The sequence below is a fragment of the Heterodontus francisci genome, chromosome 11 (assembly GCF_036365525.1).
Source record: "Heterodontus francisci isolate sHetFra1 chromosome 11, sHetFra1.hap1, whole genome shotgun sequence".
In the NCBI taxonomy this organism is placed as follows: Eukaryota; Metazoa; Chordata; class Chondrichthyes; order Heterodontiformes; family Heterodontidae; genus Heterodontus; species Heterodontus francisci.
The window spans coordinates 29178871-29199212 of NC_090381.1; the positions used below are offsets into that span (position 1 = coordinate 29178871).

The following is a 20342-nucleotide window of genomic DNA, read 5'->3' on the forward strand; positions in this document are numbered from 1 at the left end:
CACAGGCCCCACTGTGTCAAAGTTGATGTAGTTCGCCCACCCTCCGGATTACAGCATTCGTGACCCTCTTGATGGAATGATGAGATACTCATTGCGAGATGCCACCTTGGTTCACAGCTGATCCCTGGAACGACCAGTTGCATAGAAATTCAGGGCACCTGAGAACTTAACGGCTGCAGGAAGGGGACTGCCATGGGGGCAGTGAGGCCTCAGGTCATTGGGGGTCAGAGCATGCAGCATCGAGATCATCTGCCTGGACAGGTGTAGACTCCTACGGCACTGGTGCTCTGTCATTTAGAGCTGACTCTTGGGCTTTGCACCTAATCTCTTGGTCATACCTTCCTCCCCTTGCAGTCCCTCACTATGCTTCTCTGGCCTCCAGCTGTCCACAAGGTTGCACCTACTGCAGCTCAATCTAGTTGCTCAGTCCAATGTCAGTGTAGCCTGTTCCCATACCAACTCTCTCAACTCGTCTTTGTGCATTCACCAGCTCTTCCCCTGCCACCTCCAGGTGCCTAGGTGATGCCAGCAGCCTCATTTCCCTCTCCAGATTCTTGCCACTCGCAACTGAGAAAAGCAAGTCTTCTAGATCCAGCAATGTCCAGGCTGTGGTGCATTTGGAGCAGCTGAGCTTTATTTATGCCTTTGCATTATTTTAATCTTAGCCTTCACGGCCCCCGCAGTGTTCATGACTTGTACACCCTGTCGTGTTCCAGACATGGTGTTCTCTCCATTTCCCTCCTTTAAAAATTGAAAACTGCTGCGAACAATCCTGTTAATGAGCTCAACAATAAGCTCCACAGGCTCTTAATTGGAGGTATGCAGGGTTGCTGTTCCCTCCCACCCATCGTCCCTTTCAAAATATCTTTGCTTTCTGGTGGTGGTGGGACCCAGTGCTGGCCTCCAAGAATGCAATCTTTAAATTGCAATTGCACCCGTTCCTGCACGCAGCAGGCTTTAAAAATCCGGCCCGAACAGTCTGGTGCACATTAGTGCACAGTTTTCAGGTGCAATGCGGGAAGCCATCAAGCAATAATGAAAATGTTTTGGCACGAAGGGTTTTTGTCTCAGATTCAGTTCAATACCTTTTAGTTTCCCAATAGGCTACTTCTCTACTGGACCCTTCGAAATTCTGCCTCCTCTATTCTGCAAGGCAGCAGCAGACTGCAGTATGGCTGCCATCTGCCTTTGACGATCATGCTCAGCAGGCAGCTCCTGCCTCCTGGCAGAGCTCGGCGCCACTAATTGGGCTCAATTAGTGCATCTGGAAATGATGATAGCGTCACATGAATGATGCAGACACGATGTGAGTCAGGACCCGCAAATTATCTGGGCATTGAGTTCCCGACCCCGGATTGAAAATCAAGCTCAATGAATCGAGGACTGGAACACACTAAAGTTAACATAAGAAAGGAAAGATATTGAAAAACAGTTAGTATTAGAAAAAAATAATGGCATGTCTGATAAATCTTCAGGATTTTCAAGGAAGTAGGACAGAAAATTGCATATATTTTAACCATAACCTTCCAAAGCTCTTTCAATTCAGGAATTGCTTCTTTAAATTTGAAAATTGCAGATGTAACTCGATGATTTAAGAAAGGTGTGAGAGAAAAACAAACAAATTACAGACCTGCTAGTCTAACAGCTGTTGTGGGGATATTACTGGAACCTATAATTAAGGACCGAGTCACTGAGCACTTAGAGAAATTTGAGCTGATTAGAGAGAAACAAGATGGATTTGTAAAGAATTGGTCATGTTGAACAAACCTCATTGAAATTTTTGAGGAAGTAACCGGAGTAGTAAACAGGCAAACAACTATGGACGAGATATGGACTTAAAAATACATTTTGATATAGTTCCACACAAGAGACTGTCAGCTAAAATTAAAGCTCATGGAATTGAAGGCAAATTATTCATCTGGTTAGGAAATTATTTATGCAGTAGGTGAAAAAGAGTAGGAGAAATGGATATGTGCTCAAAGTGGAAGTGACTGGAATTGTCCCTCAAGGATCTGCAAAGCAGATGTTAAGCTAACAGGTCTATAATTTCCTGGTTTCTCTCTCTTATGTGCTGGAAGAACATGATTTTCCAGCATTTTTGCAGCGGTCAATAACATGATAGCTATATGTATTTGACAAAACTAGATCAACCCTAATTCACATCTGTACAAGCATTAATGGTGAAGTCATTCACTACTAAAACATTCTTCATCTTTATGTTTCACAGGAGCTTTTGAAGAAACATCCCAGCTCGACACCATGGTTTCTGCATATAAATCGGGTCTGCTCATCCTCACATTTACAATTTGTGGTGTGCTGTACAGATTGTGTAACATGGACACCTATCAGTATGTTAAAAACAACATCTTGGAAGCACCCCAGATGAGAACTAAAGCTAACCCAAAACGTTCAAACATAACCATTAAAACTGGGATTCTGTTTTTGGAGACAACTGACAAAGTGGAGCCGGCACCATTGGTGGTGTGTTCAGTGGAGGCTGCAGCTCGTTTAAACCCAGATAAACCTATCTATTACTTCATGAAGGGATTCAGTGGCAACTTAACACAGTATCCACAGCCTGACTATGCTGGTATCCCTTTGCTTTCCTCGATACGTAATGTTGTCCTTCTACCTTTGAAACCCACTGAACTGTTTGAAGGCACTCCTCTGAATGGCTGGTATCAAAAGGTAACCAATGAGTAGAAATAATTTTAATGAGTAAATCATTTGTACCTTAATTTTTAAATATAGCAGCTACCATACAATATAAATATGGAAATGATGAGAATTGTAGATATTTCCTGTTAACCCTGTGAGACTCGACTTAAACAAGATACTGAGACGAGTGATAAAATTAACCACAGACACAGAGTAATTTCCTTTCTGTTCACTTTATTGAAACAATAATGATTTCACAAGTCCTAGTAACTAAATTTACTATAAGATTCAGTAGCCAAATACATACAGATTCCTCTGCACATGCCATCTTCTTCCTCATAGACAGTTTCTTTGACTCCACTATTGGCTTGCAACACAGGCGAGCCCAAGGGCCTCCTTATATCCACTTTGATGCCGCATGTTTCTTGGTTTTCCTGCATTGTTGTTCAAGTCTGCTAATTCCACTCTGTCTCCAGGTGTGCCTTCTCTTCTCATTGGTGACACAGCCTCAGCCAGTGGTGCTTCAGGGGTCCTTTAATATCAGTCTTTTCTTTCTCCACTTTTCATTGTTAAGTCTGTTTCTTGTTTCATCATATTTTTCTTTATCAGTTTATCCTGTTGGTTCAGCACTTCTTTACACAACAAAGCAGCATATTCTGTGCCAGAGGTGCCTTTAATCAGGCATCTGCCCCTTAAGGATATGTAGGTCCATCACACTTTGTGTTCTTTTTCTTTGTTTATGGGATGTGAGCATTGCTGACAAGGTCAGCATTTATTGCCCATCCCCAATTGCAGCTGAGAATGTGGTGGTGAGCTGCACACCTTTACTACATGCATTGTCACTAACACGTCACATCCCAATATCCTTTGTATTTCTGTCTTGCCTTAAATCCCCACAGAATAGCTGGAAGACAAAGTTACTCTTGGATCTCAAAGAATATCTCTTGTTCAACATGGTTCAGTAAAACATAGCCTAGTATCCCGTGATGCACCAGCATTCTGTTGTTCAACATTTCCAGTCTTATTCGATCAATCTCTCCGGAATATTCTCTGAGAAGGGAAAGTGGTTTTGTTGCTTCCTTTTTCTAAACTGTATGGTGGATATATCTGTTTCTAACTGAATGAGTAGTGCTGACTATTGGATTTGCTTGAACAATCCTGTTTATAGTTGGTTTTTGAGTCGCAATTTACATTATTTTAAATTAAAATGTAAAGTTGAAGATCAAAGATGCCAATTGTTCTCACCCTGTTCATCATGTGACCAGAATATGATAGAATTTTACATCAAGTTTGAAAGTGATGTAGCTCAATCCGAAACTAGGGTCTTCAATTGAAACAAAGGAAACTACGAAGGTATGAAGGCAAATTGGCTGTAATAGATTGGGAAACTACATGAAAAGGTATGATGGTAGATAGTCAATGGCGAGCATTTAAAGAATTAATACATGGTTTACAACAAATTTACATTACTTTGAAGCACAAAAACCCATCAGGAAAGGTGATCAAACCATGTCTAACAAAAGAAGTTAAAGACTATATTAGATCAAAGGAAGAGGCTTATAAAGTTGTCAAAAAAGTAATAAGCCTGAGGATTGGGAGCATTTTAGAATGCAGCAAAGGAGGACCAAGAAACTGATGAAGTAAGAGAAAATAGAATATGAAACTAAAGTAGCAAGAAACACAAAAACAGACTGTGAAAGCTTCTCTAGATATGTGAAAAGGGAAAGATTATCAAGGACAAATGTGGGCTCACTACAGGAAGAGACAGCGGAATTTATAATGGGGAATAAGGCAATGGTAGAGAAGCTAAACAAATACTTTGTGTCTGTCTAAACAGATGAAGATACAAAAAACCTCCCAGGAATACTATGGAACCAAGGGATTAGCGAGAATGAGGAACTGAAAGAAATGGGTATTCGTAAAAAAAGTAGTACTGGAGAAATTAATGGGACTGAAAGTTAATAAATCCCCTGGATCTGATGATGTACATCCAGAGTATTGAACGAGGTGGTTGTAGAGATAACAAATGCATTGGTGGTCATCTTCCAAAATTCTATAGATTCTGGAATGGTTCCTGCAGATTGGAAGATAGCAAATGTAACCCCACTATTTAAGGAAGGAGGGAGAGAGAAAATGGGGAACTACAGACCTGTAAGCCTGACATCAGTAGCAGGGAAAATGCTCGAATCTATTATAAAGTATGTGATAACTGGACATTTAGAAAATATTGGTAGGCTTGGGCAGAGTCAAACTGGATGTATGAAAGGGAAATTATGTTTGACTGAGGATGTAACCAGCAGAATAGATAATGGGGAACCAGTAGCGTATTTGAATTTTCAGAAGGGTTTCGCTAAGGTCCCAGACAGGTTAGTAAGCAATATTAGAGCACATGGGATCACAGAAATTGGGGGTAATATACTGGCATGGATTGAGAGTTGGTTAACGGACAGAAAACAGTGAGTAGGAATAAACAAGTCATTCTCAGGTTGGCAGGTTTTGACTAATGGGGTACTGCAAGAATCAATGCTTGGGCCCCCTAGCTATTAAAATCTATATCAATGATTTGGATGTGGGGACCAAATGTAATATTTCCAAGTTTGCTGATGACACAAAACTAGGTGGGAATGTGAGTTGTGAAGAGAATGCAAAGAGGCTTCAAGGGGATTTAGACAGGCTGAGAATGGGCAAGAACATGGCAGGTGAAATGTAATGTGGAAAAATGTGAAGTTGTCCATTTTGGTAGGAAAAACAGAAATGCAGAATATGTCTTAAATGGTGAGAGATTGGGAAGTGTTGATGTCCAAAGGGACCTGGGTGTCCTTGTTCATAAGTCACTGAAAGCTAACATGCAAGTGCAGCAAGCAATTAGGAAGGCAAATGGTATGTTGGCCTTTATTGCAAGAGGATTTCAGTACAGGAGTAAAGAAGTCTTGCTGCCTTGGTGAGACCGCAGCTGAAGTATTGTGTACAGTTTTGGTCGTCTTACCTAAGGAAGGATATACTTGCCATACAGGGAGTGCAACGAGGTTCACCAGACTGATCCCTGGGATGGCAGGATTGTCCTATGAGGACAGATTGAGGAGACTGGCCCTATGTTCTCTGGAGTTTAGAAGAATGAGAGGTGATCTCATTGAAGCATACAAAACTCTTCTGGGGCTCAACAGGGTCGATGCTGGAAGGATGTTTCCCCTGGCTGGGGAATCTAGAACCAATGGGCACAGTCTCAGAATAAGGGGTAGGCCATTTAGGACTGAGATAAAGAGGAATTTCTTCACTTAGAGGGTGACAACCCTTTGGAATTCTCTACCTGTGGCTGTGGAAACTCAGTCATTGAGTATATTCAGGACAGAGATCGATAGGTTTCTAGGTATTAAATATATCAACGGATATGGGGATAGTGCGGGAGCAAAAGAGTTTGGGTGGCTCTTGTATCCCTAAGTATAACTACAGGTTTACCTGCCTCACTTGACAGATAAGGAGTTACTTTTCTTTTAGACAAGAATTCCTTATAACGCTCAGGTATCCTGTTCACGACCCCTGTACTCACAGTGGTATTTGTATTTAGCCTTACACCTGCAGTCAGTGCTACAGCCTGATCTGTTGTACTCTCATTCAGGACCCCTTTCTCTGCATTGGCTTTGTGTACCCTATACGTTCCATGAGTTTACCCCACAATTTCCAGCATTCTGCATGAAGGTGTCACACCTTGTGACAATGGTAACACTTAGGCTTGCACTTACACCCTCAGTATCTTCCTTTCTAGCCTGAGGGGAAGATCTTGGGGCATTCCCTTCCTGTCCCCAGCTACTTGCCTTCCTATACCCTCCCATCTTCTATTGTTTTTGGGTTTGTGGGGGTGACGGACAAAGGGTTTAGGCTTATAAACAAGCTCGTAATTCTCAGCAATTTCCGCTGCCTGTCTGGCTGTTGAAACCTTCTGGTTCTCTATATGGGTTCTTACAAATGGAGGGAGTGAATTTTCCAAGACAATTAGTTCCTAAGGTTCTCATATGTGGCCTCTACCTTTAGTTCCCGTATGCAATGATCAAAATTAATTTGCTTTACCCTCTCAAATTCTATATAAATCTGTACAGACAATCTTCGGAGGTTCCAAAATTTCTGCCAGTAAGCGAGAATAAAATTTTTTTGCTATCTCATAATCTACAGAAGCCTCCTCAAAAAGCATGGAATAAACGCCATGAGCTCTGCCCATCAACCTGTTTTACATAAGCAGTGTCCAATTTTCATTTGGTCACTTCATCTGTCTGATTATCTTTTCAAAGGAAATGAAAAATGCCTCTATGTCCCTTTCCTCAAAGTTAGGGAGAGCTTTCATCAATTTAAACGACTCTCCATTGGTTCCCAGCTGGGGTCAGATCTTTCCCCATCAAAACTTTCACTGGAGTCAAGACCACCCATTTGTCTTAGTTCCATCTTTTTTAATTCGAATTCCTTTCCTTCTCGTTCTCTTTCCTTTTCCTCAAGTTCAAGTTTCTTCATTGTCAATTCTCTTTCAAGTTCAAGTTCTTTCTATTCTATTGCTCTCCCTTTTTCCTGTTGAAGCTGATGTTTTTTTCCATTCCTCTACTATTAATTCTCTTGTTTCTCTTAATAGCCTCAGATATATTTCGTCCAGGCCTGGACAAAATTATAACCAGCCCATTTTGGAAAGAAATCAGGAAGAACTATTTTTATCACATTCTCACTCCCATCTCAACTCATTTACAATTGGGAACATGTTGGAAACACACACAAAATTGGAGAATAGAACTTATCCCCCTGCTGTCATCACACTTACTATCAGTTTGATACCCAGCCATGGCTCCCACTGAAAACAGGTGGGATCCTCACAATACAATGCAAATTCTGGTCCTATGTATTAATAGGATCCCAATGCAATTTTCAAGTACCAATGGGCAGAACACACACTGCATGTGCTTCACATACATACACACACACACATACATTTGCTCAGACTATACCATCATATTAGTCTTTGTACAAAGTTACAGAGCTTGTGTGACTGGGTAAATGTGATGAAGTAGTAAGTTGTCTAAATGGGTAAAGCCCTATTGCCACACCACCCACCGATGTCACAGGTAATTACAAAGGTAACAGGTATGAGTGCAATTAACACTGAAAATGCAATAAGAATGGGTTTACAAGTGGCAAGACATACTGATTTTAATTATAAATATATAATATTTAGGGGAAAAGCTCGTTAAGGCCCATTTTTTCCTGCTGGAATCACAATGCATGATCACCCTGCACCTGGTTCCATTGTAGCAGACCACAGGCCAACTTTGTGCTGCCTCCTCACCTAAATAATTAATGTGAAGCCCAGCATGGTCTGAAGCCCTGCTGACTGACTGTACATTCAACAGTCGCCTAGCAATGCACGACTAGCCTGCATCTCTTAAGGGGCGCAGCACATTGCATAGAAGCTTCTGCAGACTGTGGAAGAATTGAAGAGAAAGAAAAGCAGAGGAAATGGGGAATCAGGCAAAAGACAAGTCTCCCAGGTTTTCTGATGCTGTGCAGGAGGCATTAGTTCAGGAAGTGTAAAGGAGAGAGATGCCATGTTTCTGCAGGGGTCGGGGGCCCTCAAAGTTCCTTAAGAAAGGAATAGGAGCAGCTGGCACCGTGGACCTGGTGGCAGTGCCGGAAGAAGTTCAATGACCTTACATGGGTGGTCAAGGTCAGTGAATGCATCTTCAAATGACCCACTGCACACTCTCAATGCACTACACATCTATCACTCACTCATCAACAAACTCTAGTGTTAATCTGTTAATTGTGTATCAATTGTGTGATTATGTGCAGGTGGAGGGTGTTAATTGGGGTCTTACTTGTGAAATTATAAGCAGACACTTCCTGAGACTGGTGGAGGGTTTTGAGTGAGGAGCTACATGTTTGTAACCCTTTTACTCTACATTAAATGTGAAACTGTTTAAAGATAGTCTCCAGCATTATCCTTCCATGACAAGCTTTCTGGAGTTTAACATCTAGTAATGAGGAATTATGCCTAACAGTCAGATATTCCACTTCACCCTCACATATGTACCAATGCTGCCAGCCTCACATCCACCTCTTATATAATAAAAGCAAAATATTGCGGATGCTGGAAATCTGAAACAAAAACAAGAAATGCTGGATTCACTCAGCAGGTCTGGCAGCATCTGTGGAAAGAGAAGCAGAGTTAACGTTTCGGGTCACTGACTTGGCATTACCCCTGAAATAATCAAGAGTGCCAAGCCTGCTATACTCTCAGCACTACATGAACTGCTATGCCTGTGCTGGGACGAGGGAGCAGTAGCCCAGGACATGCGCGATGTCAATATCATCACACTCTATAAAAACAAAGGTGACCGCGGTGACTGCAACAACTACCGTGGAATCTCCCTGCTCAGCATAGTGGGGAAAGTCTTTGCTCGAGTCGCTCTAAACAGGCTCCAGAAGCTGGCCGAGCGCGTCTACCCTGAGGCACAGTGTGGCTTTCGTGCAGAGAGATTGACTGTTGACATGCTGTTCTCCCTTCGTCAGATACAGGAGAAATGCCGTGAACAACAGATGCCCCTCTACATTGCTTTCATTGACTTCACCAAAGCCTTTGACCTCGTCAGCAGACGTGGTCTCTTCAGACTACTAGAAAAGATTGGATGTCCACCAAAGCTACTAAGTATCATCACCTCATTCCATGACAATATGAAAGGCACAATTCAACATGGTGGCTCCTCATCAGAGCCCTTTCCTATCCTGAGTGGCGTGAAACAGGGCTGTGTTCTCGCACCCACACTTTTTGGGATTTTCTTCTCCCTGCTGCTTTCACATGCGTTCAAGTCCTCTGAAGAAGGAATTTTCCTCCACACAGGATCAGGGGGCAGGTTGTTCAACCTTGCCCGTCTAAGAGCGAAGTCCAAAGTACGGAAAGTCCTCATCAGGGAACTCCTCTTTGCTGACGATGCTGCTCTAACATCTTACACTGAAGAGTGCCTGCAGAGTCTCATCGACAGGTTTGCGGCTGCCTGCAATGAATCTGGCCTCACCATCAACCTCAAGAAAACGAACATCATGGGGCAGGACGTCAGAAATGCTCCATCCATCAATATTGGCGACCACGCTCTGGAAGTGGTTCAAGAGTTCACCTACCTAGGCTCAACTATCACCAGTAACCTGTCTCTAGATGCAGAAATCAACAAGTGCATGTGAAAGGCTTCCACTGCTATGTCCAGACTGGCCAAGAGAGTGTGGGAAAATGGCGCACTGACACGGAACACAAAAGTCCGAGTGTATCAAGCCTGTGTCCTCAGTACCTTGTTCTATGGCAGCGAGGCCTGGACAACGTATGTCAGCCAAGTGCGGCGTCTCAATTCATTCCATCTTCGCTGCCTCCGGAGAATACTTGGCATCAGGTGGCAGGACCGAATCTCCAACACAGAAGTCCTCAAGGCGGCCAACATCCCCAGCTTATACACACTACTGAGTCAGCGGCGCTTGAGATGGCTTGGCTATGTGATTCGCATGGAAGATGGCAGGAACCCCAAAGACACATTTTACAGCGAGCACGCCACTGGTATCAGACCCACCAGCCGTCCATGTCTCCGCTTTAAAGACGTCTGCAAACACGACATGAAATCCTGTGACATTGATCACAAGTCATGGGAGTCAGTTGCCAGTGTTCGCCAGAGCTGGCGGGCAGCCATAAAGGCGGGGATGAAGTGTGGCGAGTTGAAGAGACTTAGTAGTTGGCAGGAAAAAAGACAGAGGCGCAAGGGGAGAGCCAACTGTGTAACAGCCCCGACAAACAAATTTCTCTGCAGCACCTGTGGAAGAGCCTGTCACTCTAGAATTGGCCTTTATAGCCACTCCAGGCGCTTATCCATTGTCTCTCGAGATAAGGAGGCCAAAGATAACTGGGTAGGTTGACCAGGCTCGGGGGGAAAGGATAATTCATGTGCCAACTCACCAGAGCATGAAGATACAGACGATTTCTGCTGCAGAGGACTCAGATGAGGTGGCATACGGGAGGACGCTGAGGTGCTTGCACATCGTGATGCTGGATGCATCGGCAGGCCTGCCAGACAGCCTGTTCTCATGGTCAAGGTGCATAAAGGAGTCTGGCTCAAGTTGGCATCGACCTTCAGGCAGAGCTTGGAGCCCATCCTTTACAGTCTGGAAGAGGTGGTCAATGCCATAATAGCACTTGCAGAACCACCTGCGGTGTAGCTTCCACAGCTGTGATATCTCAGCTTCCATTGCAGCATCAGGCGGAAGTCACCCAACATCTCCACTGTAGTGGGGGCTCAGACTCCTGCCATCATGGTGGGGATACCAGTACTCAAAAGAGGCATGCAGGCTCTCACAGCAGTCCAGCAATCTGTCTTCCCACAGATTGTTCGGATTGCTGAGGTGCTGCCACAGGTGTGTGCCAGTGGTATTGTGGTGCACAAACCTGCTATCCTCTCTCAGGGTGACATCATTTGTGTATCTACCACTGGCACTCCACCAGTGCCCTTGCTATTGCCTTTCAGCCAGCCAGTCCAGACTGCTGCCCCGTGCTGAGTGGTGTAGTCCTAAGCCAGGCCCATAAGGCCCAAAGATGCTTGAGAATGTCCTGCAAGGCCATCTGCAGACTCCCCCAGTGAAAGTCAACAGCCTTCCACCAGCCATGCTACAGCCACTGGGGTAGCACTGCATAGGAGCACTAGGATAGTCAAAGACACCTGCAAATCAAGCAATAAGGGATTGTATAAGGGGCAATAGTCCAGTTTTGTATGTATTATTGGAAGTGTTGTTGGATAAAGTTGTTATGGAATAGTTTATTGTTGGTGGCTTTTATTTCAGGATTTTGGCCAAGAGGATACTGTGATGATAAGAAGCAGATGGATTGAAAGGTGGTAATTGTGGAACTACTGTGATGATGGAATGACATTTTAGAGGAACTGGGGTCTCAGAATCCATTCACAGGCAGCCTGTCCAGAGCAAAGGGTTCCTGGAAGCCTCCCCCCTGCCTCCTCATCCTCCTCCTCCCAAGGGGGACTGGTGCTAAGAATGGCAACCTCGTGATAGCTAGGTTAAGAAGGATGCAGAAGTCCACCATGAACATCAACACACACTCTAGTGTACAAGAGGGTGCCCACCGAGTGGTCCAGGCAGCGGTTTGCTCCACGACATTCCTTGTTGCTGCCTGGCTCTCATTATAGGTGTGCTGCCCTCACGTGATCAGGTGACTGAGGGGATCATTAGCCAAGTGTATAGCAGCTATCCCTTGTCACCTGGCAGCCAGCTTCTGGTTCAAAGTGGTGGCCCAAATATGGGGCTGAATTTTACGCTGCCCCAGCGGGTCAGATGGTGGAGTGGAGGCAGAGTAGAATTGAGCGGGAGGCTCCGGGAGGCCTTCACACCCCACTTCCGTCTCCGACCCACTTTGCGGCAGTCAGTGGGGCGGTGGTGGTGGGGGGGGCGCCGAGAAATGGCCCGCCTGCCCAAGGCCAGTCAAGGCCCTTAGGTGGCTCTCTCCTGCCTCCACGGCTATTTTACCAGTGGCAAGCGGGCATGCTGGGGACATGAAAGGCCACCCAGCGATACCAGCCGGCCTTTCCATGCGCTGGGGGGTGCCATGGCTGTCAGGCTGTCAGGCACAGGGTGCTTGATTGAGGGCCACCCCCCACCTCCCAACCCACCCCTGGGTCCAAAGATGCCCTCCCCTCCCCCCAAACAACTACCCTTGCCTCGCCACCATGACCAATCACCCCACCCCCGGTGAGGCAAGCCCAACCTACCTGAAATCCTGGCTCCATGGTGTTGGCTGGGCTGCAGTCCCACCAGTGGCCACCACTCCTGGTGGCACTGCTGGGACAAGAAGCTGCCAGCCCGCTGATTAGCTGGTAGCTCACTGAGGCGGGACCTCATGGAAGTCCCACCTTGGGACACTTAAAGCCCAGGGGCCCGTAAACTGCGGGTCAGATCCCCGGGCTAGGCGGAAGCAGGTTCGCCACAAACATTTACGCCAGTGGCGAAGTCCCGTCCGCCTACGGTAAAATCCAGCCCATGGTGGGCATGATTAACTGCCTTTAAATGGCAGTAGGTGAGGTTCTTTGTGCAGCTGAACACTTGTTCAGCTAGGAGTGACTAGAAGAGGTGTTAAACAGTCCTGTGCAGTCTAAAATGGCAGATTGTGTGCCAAATCAGCTTTAGACTCTGTTTGACACCACGATCCTCACACTCTGCATGCATCCGGTGCAGGCACAGCATATGCACACTAGCTTCCTGTCAATCTGGACGACTATGTAGGCCGTGCAGCAAGTGGTCGGAAGCGTTCTGTCTGATTTTTTTTCAACTGTTGCTGTTAAGGAAGTTTTCCCAATGCCACTACACAGCATCTTACAGCACATGACTGCACGGACATGCAGCCAAGTTTCAGGCAACAGCTGACTGTTTATGTCCCTGCAGATTTGCAAGTGCTCTGCAGCAATTCTGCAGGCATCCTTACAACAGACATACAGAACGGCCTTTACCTCTCTGCTAATGTGGATCCTGAGAAGATTGATCCCAATATCATTCCCAGGTGCAGTTGCCAGGCCTCACTAAACAGTTGTTGGCATCTTGACAAGTGCAGAGAAATAGGTAACACTGACTCTCCATCACCCGCCATGCTTCTTTCATGCAGTGCCTTGTCAAGCACAACATGCTTTAATCATGGTTCTTTAGCTCTTTAGTTCATGTTTGGATCAAGGCTGTAATGAAGTCTGGTTCCGAGTAGCCCGGGTGAAAACAGCTTGACGAGAAATGAGGAAGAAAGTTTAGAATTGTTTCCCGAGGAGCGGAACTGATGGTCAATTTCCTTTAAAGATATGGTGCTAGGGTTTCATAAGATGGTTCATTGTCAATATCAGGAGAAGCAGAATGACTTCAGCCAGCACGTGTCCTTCTTTTTCCCCATTTCCAGCATCCTCTCAGTAGCCAAGTTCTTTATTTCTAGCCTTCCTCACAAACACTTTTTGTACTATATATTGTGTCATGTAGTGGAAAGGTGCAGGTTTATGCCCATAATTCTGCAGGGAGAGACCATTGGGGATCAAAGCAATCGCACACTCTTTACAATCTTGGTTAGAGAGTAGCTTTGGGTGATACCTGAATCCCCAGCAAAATGGGTTTTGTAGCTGCAAATAGTTTTAGTTTAAGGAGGAGCCACAAAGACTCGAGAAGAAATAGGTTTAAATATGCTGAAACTGAACATTATGGATTGCTCTTGACTCTGTACATTAATCCATAGGTAAATCCAAATTTGGAAAGATTTTGGAATCACGTACTTGCTGATGGCTGCAGGTTAGCTCTGCTATGGAAATACGGTGGCATCTACCTGGATACTGATATTATATCAATGAAGACTTTGCCATTTGCCAATTTTACCTGTTCAGAAGGCGGAAAATTTTTCAATAATGCAGCAATAGGATTTCCTGTAAACCACCATCCTTTTATATTAGACTGCATGGAAGATTTTGTGGCCCATTATATTGGACACGCCTGGGGTCAACAAGGCCCTAAACTGATAACCCGTGTGTTGAAGCGATGGTGCAAGTCCAATGATCTGGAGAAAGTCACTGGAAAGGAATGCAATGGAATCTCTTTATGGATCTCGAGGCGGTTCTATCCAATCACATGTCAAAGCTGGGAAAAGTACTATGTTCCATGGAAAAGGGAGGACATCGAGAGCTTCTTCTCAGGTACATATGGAGTCCATATCTGGAACTATATGAATTCCAAAAAGAAGAGAAAAGTTGTTTCTGGAAGTGGTTCATTAATAGAATATCTTTTTCAGATGTATTGTCCAACTACATACAGAAATTTAATTCAATCTAGAAATAGTTCAGAGTCACTTAGGGCCTGAAATTTCTGAAACTAGTGAGGACAATAAATGTATAGATTGTCCAAAATGGGGGCACACTTTGGGACAGAACCTGGAAATTCCAACATTACAACTTCATTTTGCTCAACAGAAATCTCACCAGTTGTGAACTGAATTGAGTTCTGTTGTAAATGCTCCAAGAGAGCACTACAATGCCCATTTGCTCCATGAGGAACATTTGAAAATCTCTACAGCATGGTGTTGGGTTTCTATTATGGCAGAGTTACTTTGAACTATTTCTGCTGAATTTGGGTTTTTAAGGTATAATATTGTGATTCTGTTTTGATAATGTTATTTTGTATGTTATTCAATATTATCTGGGATGGTTTAATGCTCATCTAATACTGAGGGCTAAAAATGAAAACATGTTTTAATCCCAAACACAGATTCCCTTCTATTTATGAGTATGGAACTCATGAAAAAAGTTTGTAAACACATTAAATTATAGACACAAACTGATTTGAGTATAAACCCATTAAGCAGAATGGCAATTGTTGTGTATTTCACGAATTACCACCCGGAGACTCGGAAGTCAGGTTTTCACACATCTTTATTATACAACATGCATGAGGGAGGTCACAGCTGCAGAGCAAACTCCATGACTGAGTCCTCCCGAGAAATAGATACATTCGCTTTTATAGGTTTTGGTTGCGTCACACGATTTGGTTTCTTTTGAGACTGATTGCACATGTTCCAACCACAAAATGTTCCAGGTTTCATTCCAGTGCAAACTTGCATCCTGCCTTATTGAGTCCTGACCTGCTTCTGCTAGTAATGCAACCCTATATTCTCGACTCTATATACCTTACTTCATGCAGTATATTTAGTAATCACGGGGATGGCTGGAACGAGCACAAGTCTTACATTGTTTTTCACATCCCATCCCACTACTGCAGGGGTGACTTGAGTCAGGGCCCAGATCTGCCATCCAATCGCATTCACCCCCTCCTGTTGGGCATTCACAGTTAAATTGACATTTGTAATCTAAGATGGTTCTTCTCCCTCATGTATCTCCGGAAGGTCTCCTTCATTTGTTCTCTAAGCCACCCTTCCCAAATGGTGCATACTTGGCCCGACCCGTTCTGTCATCAGAGAGTTGGAGGTCCTTAATTACCTCATTAATGGTTTTGCCATGTGTTTCTAGGATGCCCACTATATCTAGGTCTCCTTGCACTAACTCCTGATCGTTAACCAACTGATCATTCCATTGCATGCTGTTGTTCCCTGAGAATGTTCTTTCCCTGGTGGGTTACAGTCCTGACCTTGTCATCCAGGAAGGCCAAATCTAGGGTATTAACTATGCCTGTTACTGTATAAAATACTGTGGATACATCATTGAGAAGATGTCTTCAGAACCACCAGCCTCTCTGGGGTTGTTTTTCAACCCTTCCAGACGGCGTGTTTGATGGAGCACCTGCTTTATCAGTATACGATGCAATCCCCTTATTGCACCTGACCACTATTCAGGTAGCCCCAGAGCAGATACATTCAGGATTATACTCAGAAGTTTGTGTGGTACATTCTCAGGAACTTTCTTCCCCTCATCAATTAATACCACTCCATTTGCTGATCCTGTTTATTGGGTAGGGCATTCCGGCTCTGCCTCAATAGCTTTTGTGGCCGTCACTGCCACAGTAGCAGAATTTGATTCTCATGTAATGTTATTTCACTCACAGTTTCTTGGTGCTGGCATATTGAGTCAAAGAATCTCCCCAGGCTAGTTAACCCTTGGGTATAGTCCCCGCTGAGTCGTATGTTATCTTCTTTGTCTTGACTGTTCTTGACCACCAGGTGGGACACCAGAGCATCACGATCGTGCTGGGGCCCATCTATATTTACCTGCAACGAGATAATTAATACGGAAGTGTCTGTCCCCTCATCCTGTGGATAAATCACATGAGCGGTTAAATGGTTTAACTTGTTACCAGTGCTTCCATTTGCGCTTAACTCGCTCATCAACCGCAACGCATGTGTCCCTGATCAATACTACTTCATACAGTCCATTCCACCTGGGTTGCCACCCTGGTTTCTCAGGGAGTACGTTGACCGTCATCTTATCCCCTACACCCGGTAACGTGGGGTCCTGCTTCCCTATTTCCTCCCGGACTCTGTCCTCCCTCTCTCTGCCAGCAATCGGGCTTTTTGTGTCTTCTTTTACCGCATTGATCACATTCAATGCGACCTCCTGATTTTCTCTTGCGGCAATCTATTGTCATGTGATCTGGTTTGCCACATTCAGAGCAACTCTGTCCTCTTGGTATCATTGTTGTCACAGAAGGTGGAGATGCTTTGGTATTACTCGCACACTGATCTACCTCACTTGTCCAAGAGATGATTTGACTGAATGCATCCCCGACTGGTAATCTTAGCACTGAGACATTCCTTAAGCATCTTAAGAAAGACACTATCATCTCTGTGCGGGTCCTCTACCCCTCCGTATTCAACATAAGCATTATACTTCCTCTCTGCATATTCAATACATGGTTCTCCCAGCTTCTGCATTATTCCTGCAACTGCACCCCAGTTACTCTGGCTTTCTCCCAACGTCTCTCTAACTTTTTAAAAAATCTTTGTACTCTCGTAAATCATTGCCTGTCCAACTCCCAGTCCTGTATTCGGTTGGGAGTTTCTGTCATGCCCCCTTTGACATCTTAACTTGTACTGGAGCGTGATGATCATTCTTATGTGTATCGTGTATCTCGCTTGCTTCTTCTAGATTTTTCCAAAATTCTAAGTTATTTTGCTTTTATTTTAGGAACCTAAATCTTTCAAGATCATCTGTTTTTCCACTGGTGTAAAGGGTCTGTAAACCTGTCTCATTATGGTCTTGAAGCCCGAGATCCCTTCCTGTATCGATATTCCCTCCATTTCATTGTTGTATCTCTGTCCCTTTTTATCACATATTTTCCTTTCATAAGTTTCCCCTTCATAGGTAATTAGTATATTCACTGTGAATTGGAGCCATTGGCAACGATGGATATGACAGGGATGCGGACGGTCCTGGTGATTTCTTTACACATATATTGGTCCCGTCAGGGGATGGGTCAGTGTCCCAGTCTTCACCCCACCCGTACTCAGCCGCCTCTTTTACCAAGTTATTCCAGTCGGGTTCATCGTCTGCATTTCATTTCATCTGTCTATTAATATTAATATGTCTTATTCTTATGTCACAGTCTCTGCATCGTCATTCGTACAATGTGCACAAAATGAATACTCCTTTGTCTTCTTTGTCCTTTTTATGTGCTGACAACCATATACATTGTCCGTTTTCTCCCCACTCTTCACTCCAACCTTCCACCTTCATCATCCCTTGGGTTACAATCCTGTGCTTGATTCCCCATAGACTAAGAGAACCCAAATACAAACAGCTCAGTCAGAATGTCTTTTGGCCCTAATTCATAATTTTGCTCAGTTAGAATATTTCAGGAAATAAAGGAATTGGAATAATTCTGTTATCTGGGAAAGATACCTGACAGTTAATGGGTATCACGTTCATGAGTTTGACCCATTTACTTTTGGATAGCCTGTGCCTGTGGATAGTGTTCTGGGGTAGAAATTACTGTTGGTGAAAGTGAGTAAAATTGGTTGGAAAGGAGTTGGAAAATGAAGAATTAGAGTTCTCACTGGTTTGCAGCCTGCTTCACAAGTCTTGCAAAACCCCTGACCTAGTTTCCACTGATAATTGTCACACAGAAGGTCACTGTGAGGTCATGAGGCACCAAAAGTTAATTAAAACAAACATAATGAAGCACCCCATGATGTCAGTGTTCTCCTGCCCATTGCAGAACAATCAGAAATGGGAGGTAAAGTCTGCAATGTTATCACCTGCTGGGGAGGAATCTCTTGAAGGTGCAGTAACAATTAGGCATTGCATGCATTGCTTCTCATCACAGGATTTCATGTAAGAGGTAAAAGACAAAGCAGGCATGCCTGGAAGATCAATGGCGCCAGAATTGGTCTGTTCAACCCATAATTTACAGGCCCAGGCACATCAACCTCTTGTCTGTGAGAGAGAACATGTCTTACAATGGTCATAGAGCTCTGCTACATGCTGCAAGGTGACCTTCAGTCAACATCCACTATTGAGACTTAAATACAAGTGGCAGCCAAAGTCACTTCCACTCTCTACTTTTATTCTTGCACTGCCTTCCAGGTTAACATAGCTTTTGCGTTTTTACACAAGATATTTTTTCAGGACCCATGTCACCAGTCATTGGACCTTACATCCTATATATCTGGAGTATACCTTTTGGCTCAATATATAGATAATTCATAGCATGGCCCATGTATCATACAAGAGCACTCTTAACCTGTATAACTGTTAATGACTGATGATTAACACTGAAAAACAAATCAAACTGATGCAATTCTAAGGTTTGTAAAGATTTATAATACCCTTGAAAGCCATTTAGCCATTTAGAAGCTTCACAGGCCTGGCTGTGAAACCAGAATAAAGCGTTGATGCAAATGTTTAAAGGACATGATTAACAACATTTTGATTAATTCTGCAGAAATTAGAATCCCTGATGAAGAAGGTACTTATCAAAGAAACTATAAAAGAATATTCAGAAAATATGCAAAGCCTAAAGTAAATGAAATCAATGATGGTATTGCAAATGGGAAAGTGGGTATTACTTTATAAATTTGGAGACATTTTTCAATTGGATCAACTGAATATTGAATATACAGAATATCTTCTTCTTCTTCTTCTTCTTTGGCCTCCTTGTCTCGAGAGACAATGGGTAAGCGCCTAGAGGTGGTCAGTGGTGTCAGTCGCTGTGAGGCAACTATGGAGTGACCTCTCCATGGCGCATGCCTGGGCGAATGTATGGAGGTTGAGAGTTGCCCAAGCGTCAAAACCCCCCTCTCGGCCTTTCTGGTGGGGTCCAAAGGAGTGCAGAGCACGACGTTTGGCACCGGTATGGCTGCAGGAACTGCCGGAAACATGCCAAAGGTGACACATGACCGCCTACGGGGTTCCACTCCGGATTTTCTGTTAGGGTTTACTCCCTTAGCCGTGGTCTCTCCCGAGACGCCCACAAGGCAGCTGTTCATTTGACAAATAAAACAAGTTAGGGTTATACCCTCATAACCAAAAAATACTTGCTGCAGTCAGGTACAGGCCTGAAAAAAGCAGCATCTAAATGGTGTTAATTTGGAAATCTCTGCCATATCACAGAGACACAGCTGTAACAAGACATGTTTTCTGCAATGTTTTAAATCAGCAAATGGAAGTATGCTGACACTATTACATTGTTTAAAGTGGGATTAATAATATATACAGATCAATTGAATATACAGAAAGTTTAAGATGATTGGTAGATCTTAACCTTGATCACCCTGTGGTAAACTGTCTGGAGTGGATCATCCACCCATTATACACCATGCCTGATTTTTCACTCCATTGAAGTCAAAAAGTTTGAAATCGACCCCATGTCTTCTTGAACTTTGGAGAAGTAGCAAATAAAATAGTCTTTATTGATAACCTTTTGTCAGTTGTCATCATTTGTGTACATCTTTCATTAACCAAGAGGAGAATGGTGTTAAACGAATGCTGCACTTTATTCATGAAGAATGGCATCTTAATTAACATGGACTGAATTGCTTTATATTGGGAAATTTGAATGAAGATAATTAGTGCATCTGCTAATAAACCCTAGACATAAATAAATCCTGATGTATACATCCTGCAAAATAGCAGTTTTATTGTGGGATTTCAGAGACAATATTTTTTACTGTCTATTAAATAATATTTCTGATTTAACTGTCATTTGTT

The 20342-nt window shown here is 43.8% G+C and overlaps 1 protein-coding gene across 4 annotated transcripts in view; it reads left to right on the forward strand.

The window, feature by feature from the left end:
- The window catches only part of LOC137375160 (alpha-1,4-N-acetylglucosaminyltransferase-like), a 57881-nt gene extending 37763 nt beyond the window's left edge, over positions 1 to 20118 (forward strand). For 3 of the 4 annotated variants that reach the window (XM_068041878.1, XM_068041880.1, XM_068041879.1), the window contains exons 2-3: positions 2228 to 2688; positions 13934 to 20118. In XM_068041878.1, the coding sequence (XP_067897979.1) occupies positions 2260 to 2688; positions 13934 to 14548 (1044 nt within the window). In that variant the 5' untranslated portion in view covers positions 2228 to 2259 and the 3' untranslated portion in view covers positions 14549 to 20118. Of the gene's footprint in view, positions 1 to 1358; positions 1432 to 2227; positions 2689 to 13933 lie in introns of those variants that run through there. The other variant, XM_068041881.1, reaches the window with a different exon arrangement.
- The last annotated feature ends 224 nt before the right edge of the window (positions 20119 to 20342 follow it).